We start from the raw sequence: 21419 nt of genomic DNA, 5'->3' as shown, positions 1-21419 counted from the left end.
GTTTTGTTTTGTTTTTGTTTTTTGTTTTTTTTGGGGGGGGGGTCCCCTCAACAATTAGATGAATAACATGTCCAGTTTTGTGTAGCTTCCAAGGCAGAGATATGACCGTTCCGATCCGATGTGCGTGGTAATATGGCGGCCAGATGGCTTCACTCTGACGAGCCAGTGATATTATCCAGATATTTTACGTAGAGATCAGTGGTTATTTCCCATTACTGCAAACACCTAATCAGCCAGTAGATAAATAGATATTGAACATTTCAGACGAATCACAACATTATTTACATTTTAAAGTATACAGGATTATTGAATAAAATATGTAGAAAAGTTGAACTCTTGAGACCTGTAGCCACACAGTCCAGTAGGTGGCAGTAATACACCGCAACGTTGGCTGTCAGCCGTTTCAATTCAAAGAGGAAGAACAACAAAACACTAAATGCATGTCAGGAAGTGCTTAGTTCTAGCGTTTTAATTGATTTTTATCTTTAAAAATAAACATACAGACTCTGAAACGTATAATGTGATCTAATATTCAGTAGTTACTTACCTGGTTAGGAGGAGGACCAACGTGATTTTAACCTGTGGAACTCAAATTTTCTGATAAGACCTGATCAGGACAGACAGGTATGGCACAGAACTGCCTGCCTGGCATGGAAACATCAGCCGTGTCTGTGCTCAAGAGAGCTGTAGAGCTGGATCAGTGTTCACGCTTTCAGGAATCTCTTGTGTGCTACCAGGAGGGCATTCAGCTTCTTCTACACGTGCTGAAAGGTAAATAAAATCTCTTTTAAACCATAAACCTCGGACAAACATTGGTAGTTGTGACATTTGGCATCTATTATAGGATGTTCTGAAAGCTATTTGCTTTCTTGGGCTGAAATTTGTGTCATATTTACATCGGGTGACCAGATTTCCCTAGTCTGAGACCGGGACACTTTTGCGCGCGACCATGCTCGTGCACGCACACCTTTTTTTTACGTAAACGTGACACTCAGAGAGGTGCTCTTATCATTTTGTTGAAGCTCACATTTATCAACATCTCACATGAAATAAAACAAACAGGCATTTTGTTATCTAGTAGCATAGTGGTATACAGATCAGTTAAATTATGGTCAGACAACAGATTTTGTAATGGCTGAGAATAGGCCAGGCTATGTCCATAGGCCAAATTTAAACTGATTTATTTCACCTGTTTGTGAGAACACCAAGAAGAATGCAGATGCACATGTAGGCTATATCTCTAAAATTGTATGCACTATAGCATGAACTTAAAAAGTAGATATGTGACCTCAACATAGCCTAGGTCAGAATCAACCTTACTAACCATTCCCCACAACTGAATGAATAAAGCAAGAAGATGTGTACAAAAGTGAACACTTTAATGGAAGCTGCAACAAGCTGTTCAACACAGCAATATGCCCAAACTGTCAGAATGGTATGTTAAACAGAAACAAAAAAGAGACAAGTGATTTGAGAATATACACTCAAACAAAACAGCAATAAAGGAGGAGAGGGGCGACAGCCTGAGGGAAGCCCCCACAGGAGCGCACAGCATTTGCAACATAGGCTACCCAACTCAGTACAAGAACAAAGCACAGGAACAAAGCTAAGGCGACTGTCAATCCACCCACCCTAAACAAAATGCATTAGCCTACGTATATTTACAAGAAGAGTTTTAATGTGATCCTGTATATCGGCGTTACCACCGTGGGCTACGGAGAAGGAACACTTACAGTGTGTGCAGTAGGCTTCATGCGCATTGTTCTGCACCTCTCGGAGGAAGGGGTAGGTGCCCTGTAAATCTTTGGAAAAGGTACATTTTCTTTTCGGCATAATTGCTGCGGCGTTACTGCTGCTAGCTGCTAGACAAAGAACATTCGCGCCAGTTAATGTTTATTTTATTGTTGCATGGTAACACGTTCTGTTGTCTGGAATAATGTGGCTAAATAAACACCCATGCCACAGGGCCAGGGGGCAGTAACCAGGAAAGTTTGCGATTCCTGTCAATTCATCAAAATAGTAAATGCAGACATTTCTTCGCTAATGATTCCCACGCTCAGGGGCGCTGCTAGAAATCTTGGGCCCTATGAAAGATTACAATTTAGGCCCCCCCCCGGTAAAATTTTCAAGCTCAAGCAACTGAGTTTTAAGTCTGTTTTTGGCTGGCACTTCTACTTTACTATGCATGTGATCAGCTACCTAGCAAGTTTAGGTGATACAATTATTTGGTATATGAACATTTTAAATGCAGAACTGTCAGAATTAGACTGAATAGACTGTTGCCTTAAAATGAAAATTCCATGATATATATGGAAGATATATATATATTTTTTTCTTTTATGAGCAACTATTATTAGGCCACTCAGTAGCCTATGGAGTTCATTCAATCAAAATGTTTGTGTTGAGAGAAATTGCATGCATCACTGTATCAGTATGGATTTATAACATTCTGTATGCACATTATGGATACTCCAGAGCCCTCCAGCAAACATCATCAATAATCAGGATTACAAAATGTATTCCTTTATCTCCTCCATTTATTGACTTATTGTATGTGATCAAATGTATGCCTTGATGAATAACTACACTAGTTTTTTTGATACAATTACATAGTGCACTGCAAGAAATCCACTAAGTGTTTTTGGTTTCTTTTAGGCATCACACATTTATTAGAAAACACAACAAATGTTCAAATATTCAAGTTAAATACTTAGCAACAGTATCAATAAATCCACACATGAACAATAGCAATGATATCTATGACCACAGCTAATGTGCAAAATATTAAAGTTAAATACTTAACAATATCAACAAATCCACACATGAACAATGGCAAAACACCTAGACTTAATTATACAATAAAGATACCTATGAAAAAAGGTGATTTTTTTTTTCACACACAGTGTGATATCCGGACTTCATAATTCATCACACCTGCTCCTGCTTAGCAACTTCTAGAATGTACACCTCTGTTGCGCACATAGAAAAACTGCCAGCTGATCTAAGCTGCGCTAATAGCAGCGCTGTGCATACACGGAGCTACACATTTCACGTGTCCCGCGCCCAGAATCAGACTGTACCATTAGTAAAAAGGGTGGAGGGGTGAAATGACAATATCATAAATAATTCAAGAAAAATGTTATAGCAAATCATAACCATGTATAATTTGCATATTTTAACAGATGAAATGAAATATTTTATTTCAAAAAACTTACACAAGGCAATACTATTAAAATAATATTAATATCCCTCACAGGCCCCCCTGTCAGTGCCAGGCCCTTAGAATCATCCTAACTCCCCCCCCGGCGGCGCCCCTGCCCACGCTGCTCAGTCGCAAACGTCGCGAGTGGCGAAAACCGGGACATATCCGTGTCCCGACAGACTTTTGTCAGGACTCGGGACACACAACCCCAAATCGGGACTGTCCCGGTAAAACCGGGACGTCTGGTCACCCTATACACAACCTAGTTAAGTTAGAGTCTAGTCACTCCCCAGAGCTAAAAGAGAGAAAACGGCATTTAAAAATGTTCTGCTTTTACCCAATGACACAAACACACTAATTGTCCAAGGGTAACTGCTATTAATTGATTTGTGCTTAATTTAAAATTTAGTGATTTAATATAGAAAAATTACTGGGAAAGCCATATTTATCTTTATCCCTTCCTTTATTCATAGACTACAGACTTTTTTTTTTGGCATTTGTTATACTGGCTCCTTATTTACTTAGCCTGATCTTTGCAAAACAGCCCAGGCAACCTAAAAAGTTAAAGTCAGGGGTGACAATTTTGGAGAAACCGGCAAGTGTAAGCTAGACTTTGAAAGTATCCAACAAAAATATCCCTACCCTCTAGCTTTAAATGCATAAACATGTCGTTTTAATTTTTTATTCATCGTTTTCATCTGATAGGTTTTCCCAGGGGGTGGCACGGTGGTGTAGTGGTTAGCGCTGTCGCCTCACAGCAAGAAGGTCCGGGTTCGAGCCCCGTGGCTGACAAGGGCCTTTCTGTGTGGAGTTTGCATGTTCTCCCCGTGTCCACGTGGGTTTCCTCCGGGTGCTCCAGTTTCCCCCACAGTCCAAAGACATGCAGGTTAGGTTAACTGGTGACTCTAAATTGACCGTAGGTGTGAATGGTTGCCTGTGTCTATGTGTCAGCCCTGTGATGACCTGGCGACTTGTCCAGGGTGTACCCCGCCTTTCGCCCGTAGTCAGCTGGGATAGGCTCCAGCTTGCCTGCGACCCTGTAGAACAGGATAAAGCGGCTAGAGATAATGAGATGAGATGAGGTTTTCCCAGACTATCATTGCTAATTCTTAATTCTCTTTCGTAATCTACCTTTTCCCAGCGATAAAGGATGAATCCAAAAAAGTCCACTACAGAGAGAAGATCAAGGGTTACATGGATCGAGCTGAGCAGATAAAAGAACACCTGACCAAACTGAAGGAAGGTAAAATAAAGACACATGCTTGTGACTGTCTTAGAAGCTCTTTGAGAGCATGGTTGTATGTCCCTGAGGGTGGGTAGAACACTGAAGTGCAGACAGGCAGGAAAATGATGCTGAACACAGTCTTGTATTTTAACACTAGCTTTTCAGGTTGAAGATGTGCTTTTAACTTGCACTTGTGCACTCTGGTTGGGAGACAGCCCCCTCTCCTGATCAATGCTCGGCCATCACTGAAACAGACACACACACACACCCCATCAGTTAACAACAGGTGAGGTCACTTTGCCACTCACCTTTCCTGGCCCTACCCTCCATTCACAAACTGATGCTTGACAATGCCCCTGCTGCCACATACCCCCACCGCATGACTAAGGCTGGGGAGCAGTCCAGCCTGTAGCCGACTCCCCCCTGACAGAAAAGAAAGTCTGCCACCACCATTTGTGCCCCCAGCTTGTGGACCCCTTGAATTTGAAAGGGTGGAGGGCTAGATACCAATGGGTGATCTGTGCGTTGGCATCTTTCACGTGGTGGAGCCACTGGAGCAGGGAATGATCTGAACAGAGGGTGAAAGAGTGCCCCAGAGGGTGAGTACCGCCCACTTGATAGCCAGACACTCCTTCTCAATGGTGCTGTACTTACTCTCTCGCATCGAGAGCTTGCGGCTGATGTACAGCACCAGACGTTCCTCCCCTCCACCTTCTGGGACAGAATGTCCCCCAGCCCTCTGTCCGATGCATCAGTCTGCAAAATAAAAGGGAGAGAGAAGTCAGGGGAGTGTAAAAGTGCCCCCCCCACACACACACACAATATGCAGCCGTTACCATAGTGAACACCTGTTGGCACTGCTCTGTCCACTGGTCTGGTGCTCCCTTTTTAGTGAGATCAGTCAGCGGGCTGGTGACGTCCAAATAGTTGGGTATAAACCTGCAATAGTAACCAGCCAGCCCCAGGAACTGTCTCACCCCTTTTTGGTCTTGGGCCTCAGGCAGGCCGCAATTGCTGCAATCTTGTCAATTTGGAGACGCACCTGCCCATGACCCAAGTGGAAGCCCAGATACCATACTTCCACCCACCCAATTGTACACTTTTTCGGGTTAGCCGTGAGGCCCGCATACCTCAGCGACTCCAGGATGGCCCTGAGGTGTTTTAGGTGCTACAGCCAACCATTGCTATATATAAAATTATGTCATCTAGGTAGGCAGCGGCACGTGGACAGGGGATTTTATCCATGAGCCGCTGGAACGTTGCAGGAGCGCCAAATAACCTGAAAGGAAGGGTGATGAATTGGTGTAAGCCAAACGGTGTGGAAAAAGCTGTTTTTTTCTTGGGATAGAGGAGTCAAGGGGATCTACCAATATTCCTTTGTCAAATCCAGTGTTGAATAAAAGTGAGCGGCGCCTAACCAATCGAGCAACTCTTCAATGCGAGGCATTGGGTACACGTTGAATTTAGACACCGTGTTGACCTTTCTATAGTCCACACAGAACCAGTGACCATATTCTTAGATCAACTTAATATTCCAAAAATTTCTGAGGAAAGTAGAAATATGCTGGACAGGCAGTTAAGTGTAGCTGAAATATCAGAAGCCATGGGGCACTGAAGGCAAGGAAATCGGCATGACCAGACGGTCTTCCAATTGATTTATATAAATACTTCAAAGACAAACTGGTAACCCCTCTCTACGAGATGTATTTAGAATCCTACTATAATGGCATTTTACCTACTTCATTGAGGGAGGCCTTAATTATCCTGCTTCCAAAACCAGGGAAAAGTAATACTAAATGTGAGACTATGCGCCCAATAAGTTTAATAAATACGGACACAAAAATTCTTAGTAAAATTTTGGCAAAGAGACTGGAGGGTGTACTTCCAAATATTGTAGGGGACGATCAAAATGGATTTATAAAGGGTAGGCAGGGGTTCCATAATATAAGACACGTTCTTAATATTCTTCACAATCAGAGGGGAGAAAGGGAAACGGCTCTTTTATCACTTGACGCAGAAAAGGCCTTTGACAGAGTTGAATGGAATTATCTCTTTGATGTTGTTTTGAGATTTGGATTTGGAGACCATTTTTATAGATGGATTAAATTATTACATCTAAACCCTGTAGCCAAGGTGCTAACAAATGATGTGACCTCCAAACCCTTTAACATCACTAGAGGGTGTCCACAGGGCTCGCCTCTGTCACCACTTTTATTTATACTAGCTATAGAGCCATTAGCAATAGCAATTAGAGCTAACAGAGAAATAATGGGGGTTTCAATTGGCAACAAAGAACACAAAACAGCTCTCTTTGCGGATGATGTAATTTTTAAAACGGCTAGACACCTCCATACCTGCACTGTTAGATCTGTTAGACTGATTTGGCAAAATGTCTGGTTATAAATTGAACACCTCAAAATCCTCACTTATGCGAGGAACAAAAATCTGTTCAACATCTATCTCCTTTTAAGCCCTCAAATGGGTTCACTTACCTGGGCATTAAATTAACACCTCAGTTAGGAAATATAGCGTCAGTAAATTATGAACCTGTGATTGACTCAACGTTTAAGTCTATAGAAAGATGGATGTCCTTGCCTGTTTCTCTCATAGGAAGAATAAATATTTTAAAGATGAATATTCTGCCTAAATTTATATATTTATTCCAAAATATCCCTCTGGCACCACCTGAAGGAATATTTAAAAAGATAACACCACTGATCAGGAGGTTCATATGGAATAAAAAATGTCCTAGAATTCGCCTATCGCTGTTATACCTTCTATTTGACACGTGGGGGGGCCTAAAATGTCCTAATCTTTATTGGTATTACCTCTTAGCACAGCTGAGTACCTTGAGGTTCTATTTCTCTGACATGACATCGTGGATGGACATAGTCACAAGGTGTCCAGATACCATTACATTTATACCTGTACTCAGCTGATCTAAAATATCTGAGAATGCATACGGCCAATCTTATAGTACTAAATATGGTTAATATAGTCAAGTCAGCTTTGTCAAATATGCTATACATGCTCGACATGCAGCACAGATGAAATTTCAGTCCTCTCTGAGCCACGGTGCAAACAGGCAATGCAATAAATAAAAATAGAATAATTAAAAAAACAAACAATATAAACAGTATAAACACTCTAGATAAGAACTAGACATAGACTAAACACTCAAACAATATAAACAGTGTAAACACTAGATAAGAACTAGACAAAAACTAAACACTCAGACAATATAAACAGTATAAATACTAGATAATAACTAGACAGACTAAACACTCAAACAATATAAACAGTATAAACACTCTAGATAAGAACTAGACGTAGACTAAACACTATATATATATATATATATATATATATATATATATATATATATATATATATATAATCACACATAAATGGTATATGTATATATACCATTTCTTTACCTCGTACCATTACCTCGTATATGGTACGAGGTAAAGAAACACATGAAAACATGAAAATGTCACAGTTCAGTCCAATTTGGGGTAATGCCTCATTTAAACCAGGCAAGTTGGATGCTGGATTCAAAGAATGGGCTAAGTAAAATAGCTGACCTACACAGGGAGGAGGTTCTAATGTCTTTCGAGGAAATTTCTCGTTTGCATAATATTCCTGAGAAACACATCTTTAAATATCTGCAATTGCTGAACTTTGTCTTCAACGCAAAATAAGTAATTAATAATTCCTCCACTTACACCTCTAGAGGAAATTGTTACTAACAAGCATACAAAAGGCTGGATTTCACTAATATACAGTTAGGTCCATAAATATTTGGACAGAGACAATATTTTTCTAATTTTGGTTCTGTACATTACTGCAATGAATTTTGAACAAAACAATTCAGATGCAGTTGAAGTTCAGACTTTCAGCTTTAATTCAGTGGGTTGAACAAAATGATTGCATAAAAATGTGAGGAACTAAAGCATTTTTTAAACACAGTCCCTTCATTTCAGGGGCTCAAAAGTAATTAGACAAATTAAATAATTGTAAATAAAATGTTCATTTCTAATACTTGATTGAAAACCCTTTGTTGGCAATGACTGCCTGAAGTCTTGAACTCATGGACATCACCAGACGCTGTGTTTCCTCCTTTTTAATGCTCTGCCAGGCCTTTACTGCACCAGTTTTCAGTTGCTGTCTGTTTGTGGGCCTTTCTGTCTTAAGTTTAGTCTTTAACAAGTGAAATGCATGCTCAATTGGGTTGAGCTCAGGTGACTGACTTGGCCATTCAAGAATATTCCACTTCTTTGCTTTAATAAACTCCTGGGTTGCTTTGGCTTTATGTTTTGGGTCATTGTCCATCTGTATTATGAAACGCCGACCAATCAGTTTGGCTGGATTTGAGCACACAGTATGTCTCTGAATACCTCAGAATTCATCCGGCTGCTTCTGTCCTGTGTCACATCATCAATAAACACTAGTGACCCAGTGCCACTGGCAGCCATGCATGCCCAACCCATCACACTGCCTCTGCCGTGTTTTACAGATGATGTGGTATGCTTTGGATCATGAGCTGTACCACGCCTTTGCCATACTTTTTTCTTTCCATCATTCTAGTAGAGGTTGATCTTGGTTTCATCTGTCCAAAGAATGTTCTTGCAGAACTGTGCTGGCTTTTTTAGATGTTTTTTAGCAAAGTCCAATCTAGCCTTTTTATTCTTGAGGCTTATGAGTGGCTTGCACCGTGCAGTGAACCCTCTGTATTTACTTTCATGCAGTCTTCTCTTTATGGTAGATTTGGATATTGATACGCCTACCTCCTGGAGAGTGTTGTTCACTTGGTTGGCTGTTGTGAAGGGGTTTCTCTTCACCATGGAAATTATTCTGCGATCATCCATCACTGTTGTCTTCTGTGGGCGTCCAGGTCTTTTTGCATTGATGAGTTCACCAGTGCTTTCTTTCTTTCTCAGGATGTACCAAACTGTAGATTTTGCCACTCCTAATATTGTAGCAATTTCTCGGATGTTTTTTTTTTCTGTTTTCGCAGCTTAAGGATGGCTTGTTTCACCTGCATGGAGAGCTCCATTGACCGCATGTTTTCTTCACAGCAAAATCTTCCAAATGCAAGCACCACACGTCAAATCAACTCCAGGCCTTTTATCTGCTTAATTGAGAATGACACAACGAAGGAATTGCCCACACCTGCCCATGAAATAGCCTTTGAGTCAATTGTCCAATTACTTTTGGTCCCTTTAAAAACAGGGTGGCACATGTTAAGGAGCTGAAACTCATAAACCCTTCATCCAATTTTAACGTGGATACCCTCAAATGAAAGCTGAAAGTCTGGACTTTATGTCCATGTCCCTTATATAACTATAACTTGAATATTTTTCAGTAAACAGGTAAAAAAAAAAGCAAATTTGTGTCAGTGTCCAAATATATATGGACCTAACTGTATAACTGGCTCGCATCTGGTTTTAATGAGACATCAACATTTAAACTCAATACATGGAAGGCAGAATTAAAAACATATTTCTATTAATGACTAGACCAAAGCCTGCAAGGAGGCACAGACACAAACAGCCAACACTAAAGTTACTTCAATACAACTGGCTAATGCGAACTTACATTACCCCCATTAAGCTACACAGGTACAATAGCAATATACCTGATACGTGTTTTATGTGTAGCGAGGCTGAAGGGACATTTATACATTGTATTTGGGTGTGTGACAAGATCAGAAAATTTTGGAAGGAGGTGATGGATAAAATCACAACCATTTTATCTGTAAACATTTCATTAAACCCCACAATGCTTTTGTTACACCTGTACCCAACAGATCTTAATCTGAGAGCTAGAGAGTACACATTTATTAATTTTGCTATACTACAGGCAAAGTGCCTGATTGCACTGAATTAGAAGAAAGAAACAGCACCCACAATAGGAGCTTGGATTAAGTGTATGGTACAATGCATGTCAATGGAGAGAATAACATCTCATCTCATTATCTCTAGCTGCTTTATCCTGTTCTACAGGGTCGCAGGCAAGCTGGAGCCTATCCCAGCTGACTACGGGCGAAAGGCGGGGTACACCCTGGACAAGTCGCCAGGTCATCGCAGGGCTGACACATAGACACAGACAACCATTCACACTCTCATTCACACCTACGGTCAATTTAGAGTCACCAGTTAACCTAACCTGCATGTCTTTGGACTGTGGGGGAAACCGGAGCACCCGGAGGAAACCCATGCGGACACGGGGAGAACATGCAAACTCCACACAGAAAGGCCCTTGCTGGCCACGGAGCTCGAACCCGGACCTTCTTGCTGTGAGGCGACAGCGCTAACCACTACACCACCGTGCCGCCAGAGAATAACATACTTTTTAAAAAACAAACTGAACATGGGGCGGCACGGTGGTGTAGTGGTTAGCGCTGTCGCCTCACAGCAAGAAGGTCCGGGTTCGAGCCTCATGGCCGACAAGGGCCTTTCTGTGCGGAGTTTGCATGTTCTCCCCGTGTCCGCGTGGGTTTCCTCCGGGTGCTCCGGTTTCCCCCACAGTCCAAAGACATGCAGGTTAGGTTAACTGGTGACTCTAAATTGACCGTAGGTGTGAATGTGAGTGTGAATGGTTGTCTGTGTGTCAGCCCTGTGATGACCTGGTGACTTGTCCAGGGTGTACCCCGCCTTTCGCCCGTAGTCAGCTGGGATAGGCTCCAGCTTGCCTGCGACCCTGTAGAACAGGATAAAGCGGCTCGAGATAATGAGATGAGATGAAACTGAACATGTATGAAGGGATATGGAAACCATTCAGTGACTTTATTAAAAATGAAGACATAGAAGAGCACCTACAGTCGGAAAACCTAGACTAATCTATACCATTATGGTAGACCCCGGAAGATGTTTGAGGCTGAGATCTTGATGTAGTGTTATGTTACATTTATTTTCTGCTAAGGTACCATCGATTTGATTTTATATTTTGTTTTATTTTTATTTTTGTTCTATTATTATTATTATTATTTTTTTTTTTTTTTTTTTTTTACCCTGTACTAATGTGATATGACTTCTTTTCAATTATATGATTGTAAAACGAGAGAGAATAAAAGTGTTTGGGGGAGGGTGGCTTATCTGGGGTGGGAGGAAGACATATCTGTTATATTATAGTGTTAGCATTGTATGCTGATTTTTGTACCTTATTTTGTAATGTGTTGAAAACTAAACATTGTTGGGGAAAAAAAAAAAAACCTGGCCAGACTGTCCCCAGAATCGGTGGGTGAGACGCGGGCTAACTGCCACCTCTACGCTATATTTTCTTCCCCGAAATTGGATGCGAACGGACACTAGCGGATATTCATAAACATCCCCGTGCACACACAATACCGTCACCAATTGTGCTTCCCCGCTACCTCACCTGGAACCAGGTTTTGGTGGATGGAGGTCTGATTACAGCCTGAATCCACCAACACGTGATATGTATCCCCTTGAATACTCACCAGTATGCAGTATGTTCCGACTCAATCGAGGGCGGTCTCTGGCACATCAGGGATCTGGACCATGGCCCCTACCTCCATCACATGGCACTGGTCCTGGAAATGCCCAGGCTCCCCACAGCACCAGCATACCAGCTCAGGTTTCATCTCTGCACTGGCGATTTGGGGATCATTCACCTGAGGGGAGGAAGATGAAGACACAGATACATAAGGGGGGGAGGGACACCACTGGTTTGGCAAGCCAGCTGTAGGGGGAGTCAGCTCCCGTTTCCGTGGTGCAGGGACGGGAAGAGGGAGCAGAGAGAGAGAGAGAACGCTGTCCAAAGAAGAGGCAGGATATTCGCTTGCCACTGGAACTGCTGCCAGATGGTCCTTCGCTAATTCAATCATGCAATCCAGTGATGCTGGGCGGTGGTACTGAACTCACTCTGCAGTTCCTTCTGGCAGCCACGCAGTGAGCTGTTCCAGCATCACTGCATCGATGATCCCCTTGGCGTCGTGGTCTTCTGCCCTCAGACGCCGCCAGCAGGCGTTCGGGGGCTGTTGGCCGAAAGTGAACGGCCAGCCCACCTCCTGCAGAGTCCGTGCACAGAAACACTGATGGTGTTGTTCCAGAGTGCGGCCAACACGTTGCAGGATGGCTCACTTCAGGTCATCGTAGTTGAGCCGACTGTTGATGGGAAGCTGGGCTTCTCTGGTCAGGAGCAGCAGAAGGCGAGCTACTTGTTGCTTGAATGGCCAACCCCACGCCGCTGCAGCTTGCTTGAAGAGTGCGAGGAAGGCCTCTGGGTTGTTATGAGGCCCCATCTTCACAGGGATGATGTGGGGGAGGGCCAAGGATGCAGTACCCAGGGGCCCCGTCAACGCGAGCAGGTGCTGGAACGCCTGACGATCTTCCTGCTGAGCTTGCAGCAAGGCCTCGAAGTGCTGCTCCTGTTCTTTACACAGGGTTATCAGCGCTTGATGTTGGCTCTGTTGGGTGGCGGTGAGGGCATGGACGAGGTCCTTGAAGGGGGAGAACTCCATGAGCAGTTCCCTTCAGTGTTCCTGGGTTTCAGCACCAGTGTAGTATGTCCCTGAGGGTGGGTGGAACCCTGAAATGCAGATAGGCGGGAAAATAATGCTGAACACATTACATGGATTGTCTGCTTTGATTTTCTTTACTCATCTTCACTTAGCTTCACTTGTTAAATCGTTAGCTACTCATAATGTTTTCTTTATTTATTCTTTTTGATCAGAAGGGAAATACCATGAGCAAATTAAAATCGCTGACAGCACCACAGGTTTCAGCTATGAGACCCTTTTCAAGCCGTACATTAAAGACGGACTCACTGAAGTCTGGGTTGAGGACCCTTATATCCGCCATGTGCACCAGGTGACAATGACAAAAACAGCCTACATTAATGGACATTTTTTGTTTTTTTCCTTATCAAGAAAATAAAAGCATAAATTGTTCTATGTTTTTACATTGCAGTTGTATAACTTCCTGCGTTTTTGTGAAATGCTGCTTAAGGCCAAATGTAATGTTAAGAAGATTAATCTCCTGACCTCACAAGATGAAGTGAGTCTTGCCTTGTTTGTTCATCTGCATGGGATATTATGGTGGTTATAAATTTTAAATATTATTGATGTTTTTGAAATGCAATATGTGTAATTTGTTTAGGATGGCTCCTCCCAGCAAGAGAGTGCCCTAGCAGAAATCTGCCAGTCTTTGCAGAGTCAGGACATTTGTCTGGACATTAAATACTCCTCCACTATTCATGACCGGGAGATCAGGTGATGTGACTTTTTTTTTCTGTAATAAAAAATACTTTTACACATTTAAAGTAATGGATAAACAATGAGCAATTAAATATTCACTGTTTTTTGTAAAATATAATTTGTACTATAAAATGAAATTAACAAGCAAAGTTTATTCACTCAGATTTGATAATGGTTGGATTATCAAGATTGGCAGAGGTCTTGATTATTTCAAGAAGCCTAAGGTAAGATGTATATGAAACTACGTACTCTTATAAAGTACAATTTTTTTTGGTTTAGTGTATGTGGTAAAAGGTTCTATGATTCTCAGGTAGATGCAATTGTTTTATTTTTCTTTTTTAAAGGGTCGTTTCTCCATTGGCTACTGCGATTATGACTTAAGAGAATGTCATGAGACTACAGTGGACGTCTTCCATACAAAACACACCAAGAAGGCATGATTGAAAAAGTATTTGCATTCTGTGTAATTTAAGTTATCCTGCTATGCACTACTTGGACTAGTGGGTTTCTACCAGTTTTCTGTTTTTAACTCTGTTAAGGGTTTACTGTTTACAAATTAATTTGAGAGCTGAGCACTAAGTGCCTAATATATTAAAGTGCATGTTGATAGCCGTCACACTGTAATACATTGGTTCTCAACCGTTGTTGGTCAGCATCCCTGTTTTAAAGGCTATAAACACAGTAAGAATATTGCATTGCAGTGTTTCTCGCTATAAACAGTGACACTACTGTGGAAAAAAAAAGGCCCCGTTGCGGTCTGGTGAAAAAATGTCCTTAAGACAAGCTTAGAGTGAAGTCTAATGAAATAATAATAATAATACATAATCAGACTGTTTGTTTATTATTACCTTACCCGGGATGGAGTCCACCAGGGGGTGAGATATTGTTTGCGGTCGGGTTTGTTTTTTGTTAACGATATTATGGGAAAATGGCTGGATCAATCTTCATGAAACTTTCAGGATAGATGGGCATTGGTCTCAAATAGAACCTCCAACATTTTGAGGGTCATCCAGTCAAGGTCACCAAAAAGGTCAAAATCGTTTTTGTTGTGGCTACTGCCTCATATAGAGGCTGTAGTCACTGTCATCGTGCTATAAGATTGTAAGAGTTCCTGCCAAAACTTTACATCCTGCCAGCAGGCGTTCAACAGTTTCATCACACTCGCCACACAACCTACATTTCTTCTGACTCCCAGTACCTCAATAAACTTTCCATGCATTCGTTTTAACCGTTTGTTCTTGCATGTTGATGATTGCTGTAAGAGACTCCACAAGGTTGAGAACCTGTGCTGTAATGTCAGCTAATTATTCTAACGCGGATGAAAATCATCATGAAAGGCTATTGAATATTTCTGAAAGGAATTATTATCTATCTATATGAACCAACCTTTTGTTTTTAAAGTGTTTTTATGACATTTTAAAGCCTTACATGGTGGACCTTTATGTGTGATGCCATTTGATTACATTATTTGTAATAATAAAAAAAAAATACTAAGGCTGTGTGCAGTGCATAATTTGTAAAACATGAGGTACAGAATACTGAGGGAGAGAAAATGTCCTAGACACAAGTGTTCAAATGCTTTCATGATAGTAGCGTAGCAATGATGTGGGCGTACGCACCTTTTCAGTCATGCACTATTTGTTTAATTAACTGATCAACATACTGCAAATAATTTCCGGAGCACACGCGCTCCAAATTAAGTGCTGACTTTGGCACTGATTGCTACGTAAAATATCTGGATAGCTCATTGGCTCGTCAGAGTGAAGCCATCTTGCTGCCATAATACCACACACATCGGATCAGTACGGTCATATCTCTGCCTAGGAATCTACACAAAACTGGACGTGATATTCATCTAATCGAGAAAAAACATAATCTGTACATGATATTTCTATGTGCCTGTGTTTGTGTCAGCGTGTGAATGGTTTGTTTTTGTGAGGATGTTTGTGTTTTAATCATAATGTACAATATTCAATACATTTTATTGTCATGGATACATTCAGGATGATGATGATCTATGGGTGAGAGGCGGGGTACACCCTGGACAAGTCACCAGGTCATCGCAGGGCTGACACACAGAGACAACCACCCATTCACATTTAATTCAATTTAGAGCCACCAATTAGCCTAACCTGCATGTCTTTGGACTGTGGGGGAAACCAGAGCACCCGGAGGAAACCCACGCAGACACAGGGAGAACATGCAAACTCCACACAGAAAGGCCCTCGTTGGCCACTGGGCTTGAACCCAGGACCTTCTTGCTGTGAGGAGAGACAGTGCTAACCACTACACCACCGTGCTGATTATCTCATCCTGTCCTACAGGGTCGCAGGCAAGCTGGACCCAGCTGACTACGGGTGAAAGGCGGGGTACACCCTGGACAAGTCGCCAGGTCATCACAGGGCTGACACATAGACACAGACAACCATTCACACTCACATTCACACCTACGGTCAATTTAGAGTCACCAGTTAACCTAACCTGCATGTCTTTGGACTGTGGGGGAAACCGGAGCACCCGGAGGAAACCCACGCGGACACGGGGAGAACATGCAAACTCCGCACAGAAAGGACCTCGTCGGCCACGGGGCTCGAACCCGGACCTTCTTGCTGTGAGGCGACAGCGCTAACCACTACACCACTGTGCCGCCCCTGTGCTGATGATTATTATTTTTATTAATTTATTAATAAATAATAATTCGACCAAATAGAAAATATATAGACAGTAAATGCATAACAGAGAAGAAAACAAAGTGTACATTACAACATGACAGAACAATTCTGGTTTCCACAGAGATGGAGACAGCATGTGGGTCAGAGGCCACAAAAGTAACGTCATTTCCTGTTGCCCGGAGGGATGTGAACCCTCATATACTCTTCCAGATCAGCAATAAATAAATAAATAAACAAATATATTCTATTACACAGAATGAAAAATGAAATGAAACTAATCATGAAAATAATGGATGGAACAGAGAGTTACATGTAGATATTACAAATTAAATATTTAGAAACCGATTGATACCAATCCGTAGCTATAGTTACAAATTATGTATAATCATCTCATCTCATCTCATTATCTCTAGCTGCTTTATCCTGTTCTACAGGGTCGCAGGCAAGCTGGAGCCTATCCCAGCTGACTATGGGCGAAAGGCAGGGTACACCCTGGACAAGTCGCCAGGTCATCACAGGGCTGACACATAGACACAGACAACCATTCACACTCACATTCACACCTACGGTCAATTTAGAGTCACCAGTTAACCTAACCTGCATGTCTTTGGACTGTGGGGGAAACCGGAGCACCCGGAGGAAACCCACGCGGACACGGGGAGAACATGCAAACTCCGCACAGAAAGGCCCTCGCCAGCCACAGGGCTCGAACCCGGACCTTCTTGCTGTGAGGCGACAGCGCTAACCACTACACCACCGTGCCGCCCTATGTATAATCAATCATCTAATAATAATAATACAATTAAACAAGTCCTAAATTAATTACATTTTACTGCATAATAACAAAAATTATTCTAATACTCCATTTATTAGAAAATATTTCAATACAAATTAATATTTTCAAAACAAACTTTTTTGACATAAATTTCAAGAAAACCTAAATAACATCAGGCAATATTTATTTATAACTATATCAAACAAAAATAATAAAAAAAAATGATCAGAGACTGAACTGGAAAAGGAAAAAACAACAGTAAAGAAGAGCGCTATAAAGATAAGTAAGGAGTGTGGGTTGATTGATTTTATTTAGTAAATTCAATGTAAATACATACAAACAACTGTAAATACATTAAAAATACATGGATGACACAAGAGAGTGAAAACACTTATTTTCATTGTGGTCCATAAAATCAAGCGACAAAATGAAGGGAAAATATAGAATGTAAAATTTAAATAAATAAAAATGTTATATATACGTTGATAACATGAGTAGTATAAATAAATATAAATAAATATAATATAAATAGATAATACTGTGCAAAAGTACTTAGTGCAAAATATGAGTAAACAAATACCTGTATCAAAATTAACAGGACAAAGGCAATATAATAACAGAAGACTAGTTAGATTATAGCATAATAAAAGGGTTGAGTTCTTCCTCTAAAAGCTGTTGAGATATAAAGGTTCGGACTAGATGTTTGAAAGCACTTTTGGAAGACAGACTGTATATGACTAGGCAAACCATTCCAAAGGCAATGTACTTGGTATATCCCTCTCGTATGCTTAAAGTATACCACAAGTACACTTATCGATATACTGCCATTGTACTAGTTATATACTTCTTTTTTAAAGATTTTTTTGGGCTTTTTTCACCTTTATTGGATAGGACAGTGTAGAGACAGGAAATGAGCGGGAGAGACGGGGAAGGATCGAACCTGGGTCCCCGGATTTATGGTATGGCGGCTTTATATACTTCGAGTCCCTATTTTTAGTTTATTATTGTATACTTTAAGTATACTGTTATAAACGTTGGTTATTTCACTAGTTTACTTGTTATACTTTGTTTGCTTGGCATATTACTTGTAGCTTACTATTTATATACTGGAAATATACTCCTTAAAGTATTCTTAAAGTTTACTCATACTGTATGTACACGAGTGTGATGCATTTACAAAATCTCAAGACAGAATGTTGAAAACAAGTTTGATATATTTTCAAACATTTCAAACATTTCAAAAACAAAGACCTATGAAATCAAGTCCTTCCTTACTGGAGAAACTGATCAATAAAGTCAAGTCAAAAGTTTTTCTGTTTTTGTGTATGATTTTAAGGTACATAAAGATAATGCAATTGAGCACACATACTATATACTGTAAAGTTTTAAACTCCAGCATTATATTATATTAATATATAAATTAAATGTTAAGCATGAGTCAATGACTTGACCTTATTATGCACTTGGAGCAAGATATACTAAAGTATTAGTACTTTGTGGCAGAAAAACATAAAAAGTATACTAAAGTACAAGTTTTAGTATTAAAGTATAAGTGTAAGTCTTAGTATTAATGTACTTAGTCTTAGACTTTTGTTTATACTTTTCAGTATAAGCCAAGTATACTTCACTATACTATTCTTAAGTATATAAAATATCATTCTCTCTCTCATTATCTCTAGCCGCTTTATCCTTCCACAGGGTCGCAGGCAAGCTGGAGCCTATCCCAGCTGACTATGGGCAAAAGGCGGGGTACACCCTGGACAAGTCGCCAGATCATCACAGGGCTGACACATAGACACAGACAACCATTCACACTCACATTCACACCTACGGTCAATTTAGAGTCACCAGTTAACCTAACCTGCATGTCTTTGGACTGTGGGGGAAACCGGAGCACCCGGAGGAAACCCACGCGGACACGGGGAGAACATGCAAACTCCACACAGAAAGGCCCTCGCCGGCCACGGGCTCGAACCCGGACCTTCTTGCTGTGAGGCGACAGCGCTAACCACTACACCACCGTGCCGCCCTATATAAAATATAGTTTATAAAAAGTCAACTTCAAGTATATACTTCCTCAGTTTTAGTAAAAAAATAAGTATACTCATAGTACACTTGAATAAACTTCTTTTTGCTAAGGGATGTGAAAGAGGACTGTCCAAAAGATCTCACAGAAGGGACAAACACAGAAAGGGGGCCTGAACGGGTATTATGGTGGTTAGAATTTGGAATAAAGGCAGATGTTAGATATTGGGGAGCACCATGATATGAAAAAAGTTACATGAGTAGTATAAATAAATATAAATATAAAAAGATAATACTGTGCAAAAGTACTGAGAAAAAAGTTGAGAGAATAAGGAGGAGGTAATGAAAGGGAATAAAAAGTAAGGAAAGACTTTTCTTGGGGCAAAATTGACCGGATACGACGGTTTAACACAAAGCAAATACTCGCGATGTGCGTGGTAATATGGCGGCCCGACGGCTTCACTGATCTGTACCAGTGGACATAACTGTATCTCATCTCATTCATCTCATTATCTCTAGCCGCTTTATCCTTCTACAGGGTCGCAGGCAAGCTGGAGCCTATCCCAGCTGACTATGGGCGAAAGGCGGGGTACACCCTGGACAAGTCGCCAGGTCATCACAGGGCTAACACATAGACACAGACAACCATTCACACTCACACCTACGGTCAATTTAGAGTCACCAGTTAACCTAACCTGCATGTCTTTGGACTGTGGGGGAAACCGGAGCACCCGGAGGAAACCCACGCGGACACGGGGAGAACATGCAAACTCCACACAGAAAGGCCCTCGCCAGCCCCGGGGCTCGAACCCAGGACCTTCTTGCTGTGAGGCGACAGCGCTAACCACTACACCACCGTGCCGCCCCGACATAACTGTATATCTCCCTTAAATTTACATTTACTATACTATGTCAAATCTAATAGTAAGTTAATATTGTTTCATATCGTATAAGTATATAATTTAAACAAAAAAGATATATTTATGAAACGTTAAAAGCATAGGAACTTAAATACTCTCAACGCATACTATTGAGTTTTGTTGGATACCAGCCCATATAGGAATTAAAGGTAATGAAATAGCAGACCACATAGCCAAAGAATCCATTGATAAAGAACAGATAGACATTCATATTCCACTGGGAAAAGGAGAAGCTAAAGCTTTAATTAAAACAGAGATTATGAAAAGATGGCAAAAAGAGTGGGAAACAGAACCCAAAGGTAGACAATACTTTAATATGCAGAGTCAGGTATGGGGGAAAAGAATAACATCAATGGGATTTAACAGAAATGAGGAGGTAGTATATACAAGATTAAGACTGGGACACACAGGTCTTAACGCAACATTACAGATATTAGGTAAAAGTGATGGTCTTTGTCAAGGATGTAGAGTTAAGGAAGATGTTGAGCATGTTTTATTTCATTGTAGTAAATACAGTTATCAAAGACAGAAATGGTTGGAGCTTGAAGCAGGTTCAGACATTCACAACAAGAAGGAATACAGCGAAATAGAATTAAAGCACTAATCATTTATCTTAATGATACAGGTCTAATGAAAAGAATATAATTTTTGTTTGTTTGTTTTGTTGTTGTTGTAGTAGTAGTAGCAGCCTAGTAGGGCAGCATGGTGGTGTAGTGGTTAGCGCTGTCGCCTCACAGCAAGAAGGTCCTGGGTTCGAGCCCCGGGGCCGGCGAGGGCCTTTCTGTGTGGAGTTTGCATGTTCTCCCCGTGGGTGTGCTCCGGTTTCCCCCACAGTCCAAAGACATGCAGGTTAGGTTAACTGGTGACTCTAAATTGACCGTGAGTGTGAATGGTTGTCTGTGTGAAAAGAATATAATTTTTTTTTTTTTTTTTTGTAGCCTAGTAGGGCGGCACGGTGGTGTAGTGGTTAGCGCTGTCGCCTCACAGCAAGAAGGTCTGGGTTCGAGCCCCGGGGCCGGCGAGGGCCCTTCTGTGTGGAGTTTGCATGTTCTCCCCGTGTCCGCGTGGGTTTCCTCTGGGTGCTCCGGTTTCCCCCACAGTCCAAAGACATGCAGGTTAGGTTAACTGGTGACTCTAAATTGACCGTAGGTGTGAATGTGAGTGTGAATGGTTGTCTGTGTCTGTGTGTCAGCCCTGTGATGACCTGGCGACTTGTCCAGGGTGTACCCCGCCTTTCGCCCGTAGTCAGCTGGGATAGGCTCCAGCTTGCCTGCGACCCTGTAGAAGGATAAAGCAGCTACAGATAATGAGATGAGATGAGATGTAGCCTAGTAATCTGACATAGAATCTGTCCAGTCCCTTCACACACTCCTGTAC

At 41.4% G+C, this 21419-nt stretch overlaps 1 protein-coding gene across 2 annotated transcripts; it reads left to right on the top strand.

Annotated features, from left to right (window-relative positions):
- The first annotated feature begins 402 nt into the window (after positions 1 to 402).
- Positions 403 to 15099, top strand: mitd1 (MIT, microtubule interacting and transport, domain containing 1). 2 transcript variants are annotated; one of them, XM_060929638.1, is made up of 7 exons: positions 403 to 771; positions 4344 to 4445; positions 13128 to 13264; positions 13364 to 13450; positions 13553 to 13665; positions 13814 to 13874; positions 13995 to 15099. In XM_060929638.1, exons 1-7 carry the CDS (start codon positions 627 to 629, stop codon positions 14088 to 14090), a joined length of 741 nt encoding a protein of 246 aa, XP_060785621.1. In that variant the 5' UTR covers positions 403 to 626; the 3' UTR covers positions 14091 to 15099. The 2 variants fall into 2 exon arrangements, with proteins under 2 accessions (XP_060785621.1, XP_060785622.1); XM_060929639.1 differs by lacking the exon at positions 4344 to 4445.
- Positions 15100 to 21419: the final 6320 nt, after the last annotated feature.

The sequence above is a fragment of the Neoarius graeffei genome, chromosome 9 (genome assembly GCF_027579695.1).
Source record: "Neoarius graeffei isolate fNeoGra1 chromosome 9, fNeoGra1.pri, whole genome shotgun sequence".
In the NCBI taxonomy this organism is placed as follows: Eukaryota; Metazoa; Chordata; class Actinopteri; order Siluriformes; family Ariidae; genus Neoarius; species Neoarius graeffei.
Note: the sequence above shows the minus strand (reverse complement) of the source record. Positions and strands in the feature narration are given on the sequence as shown.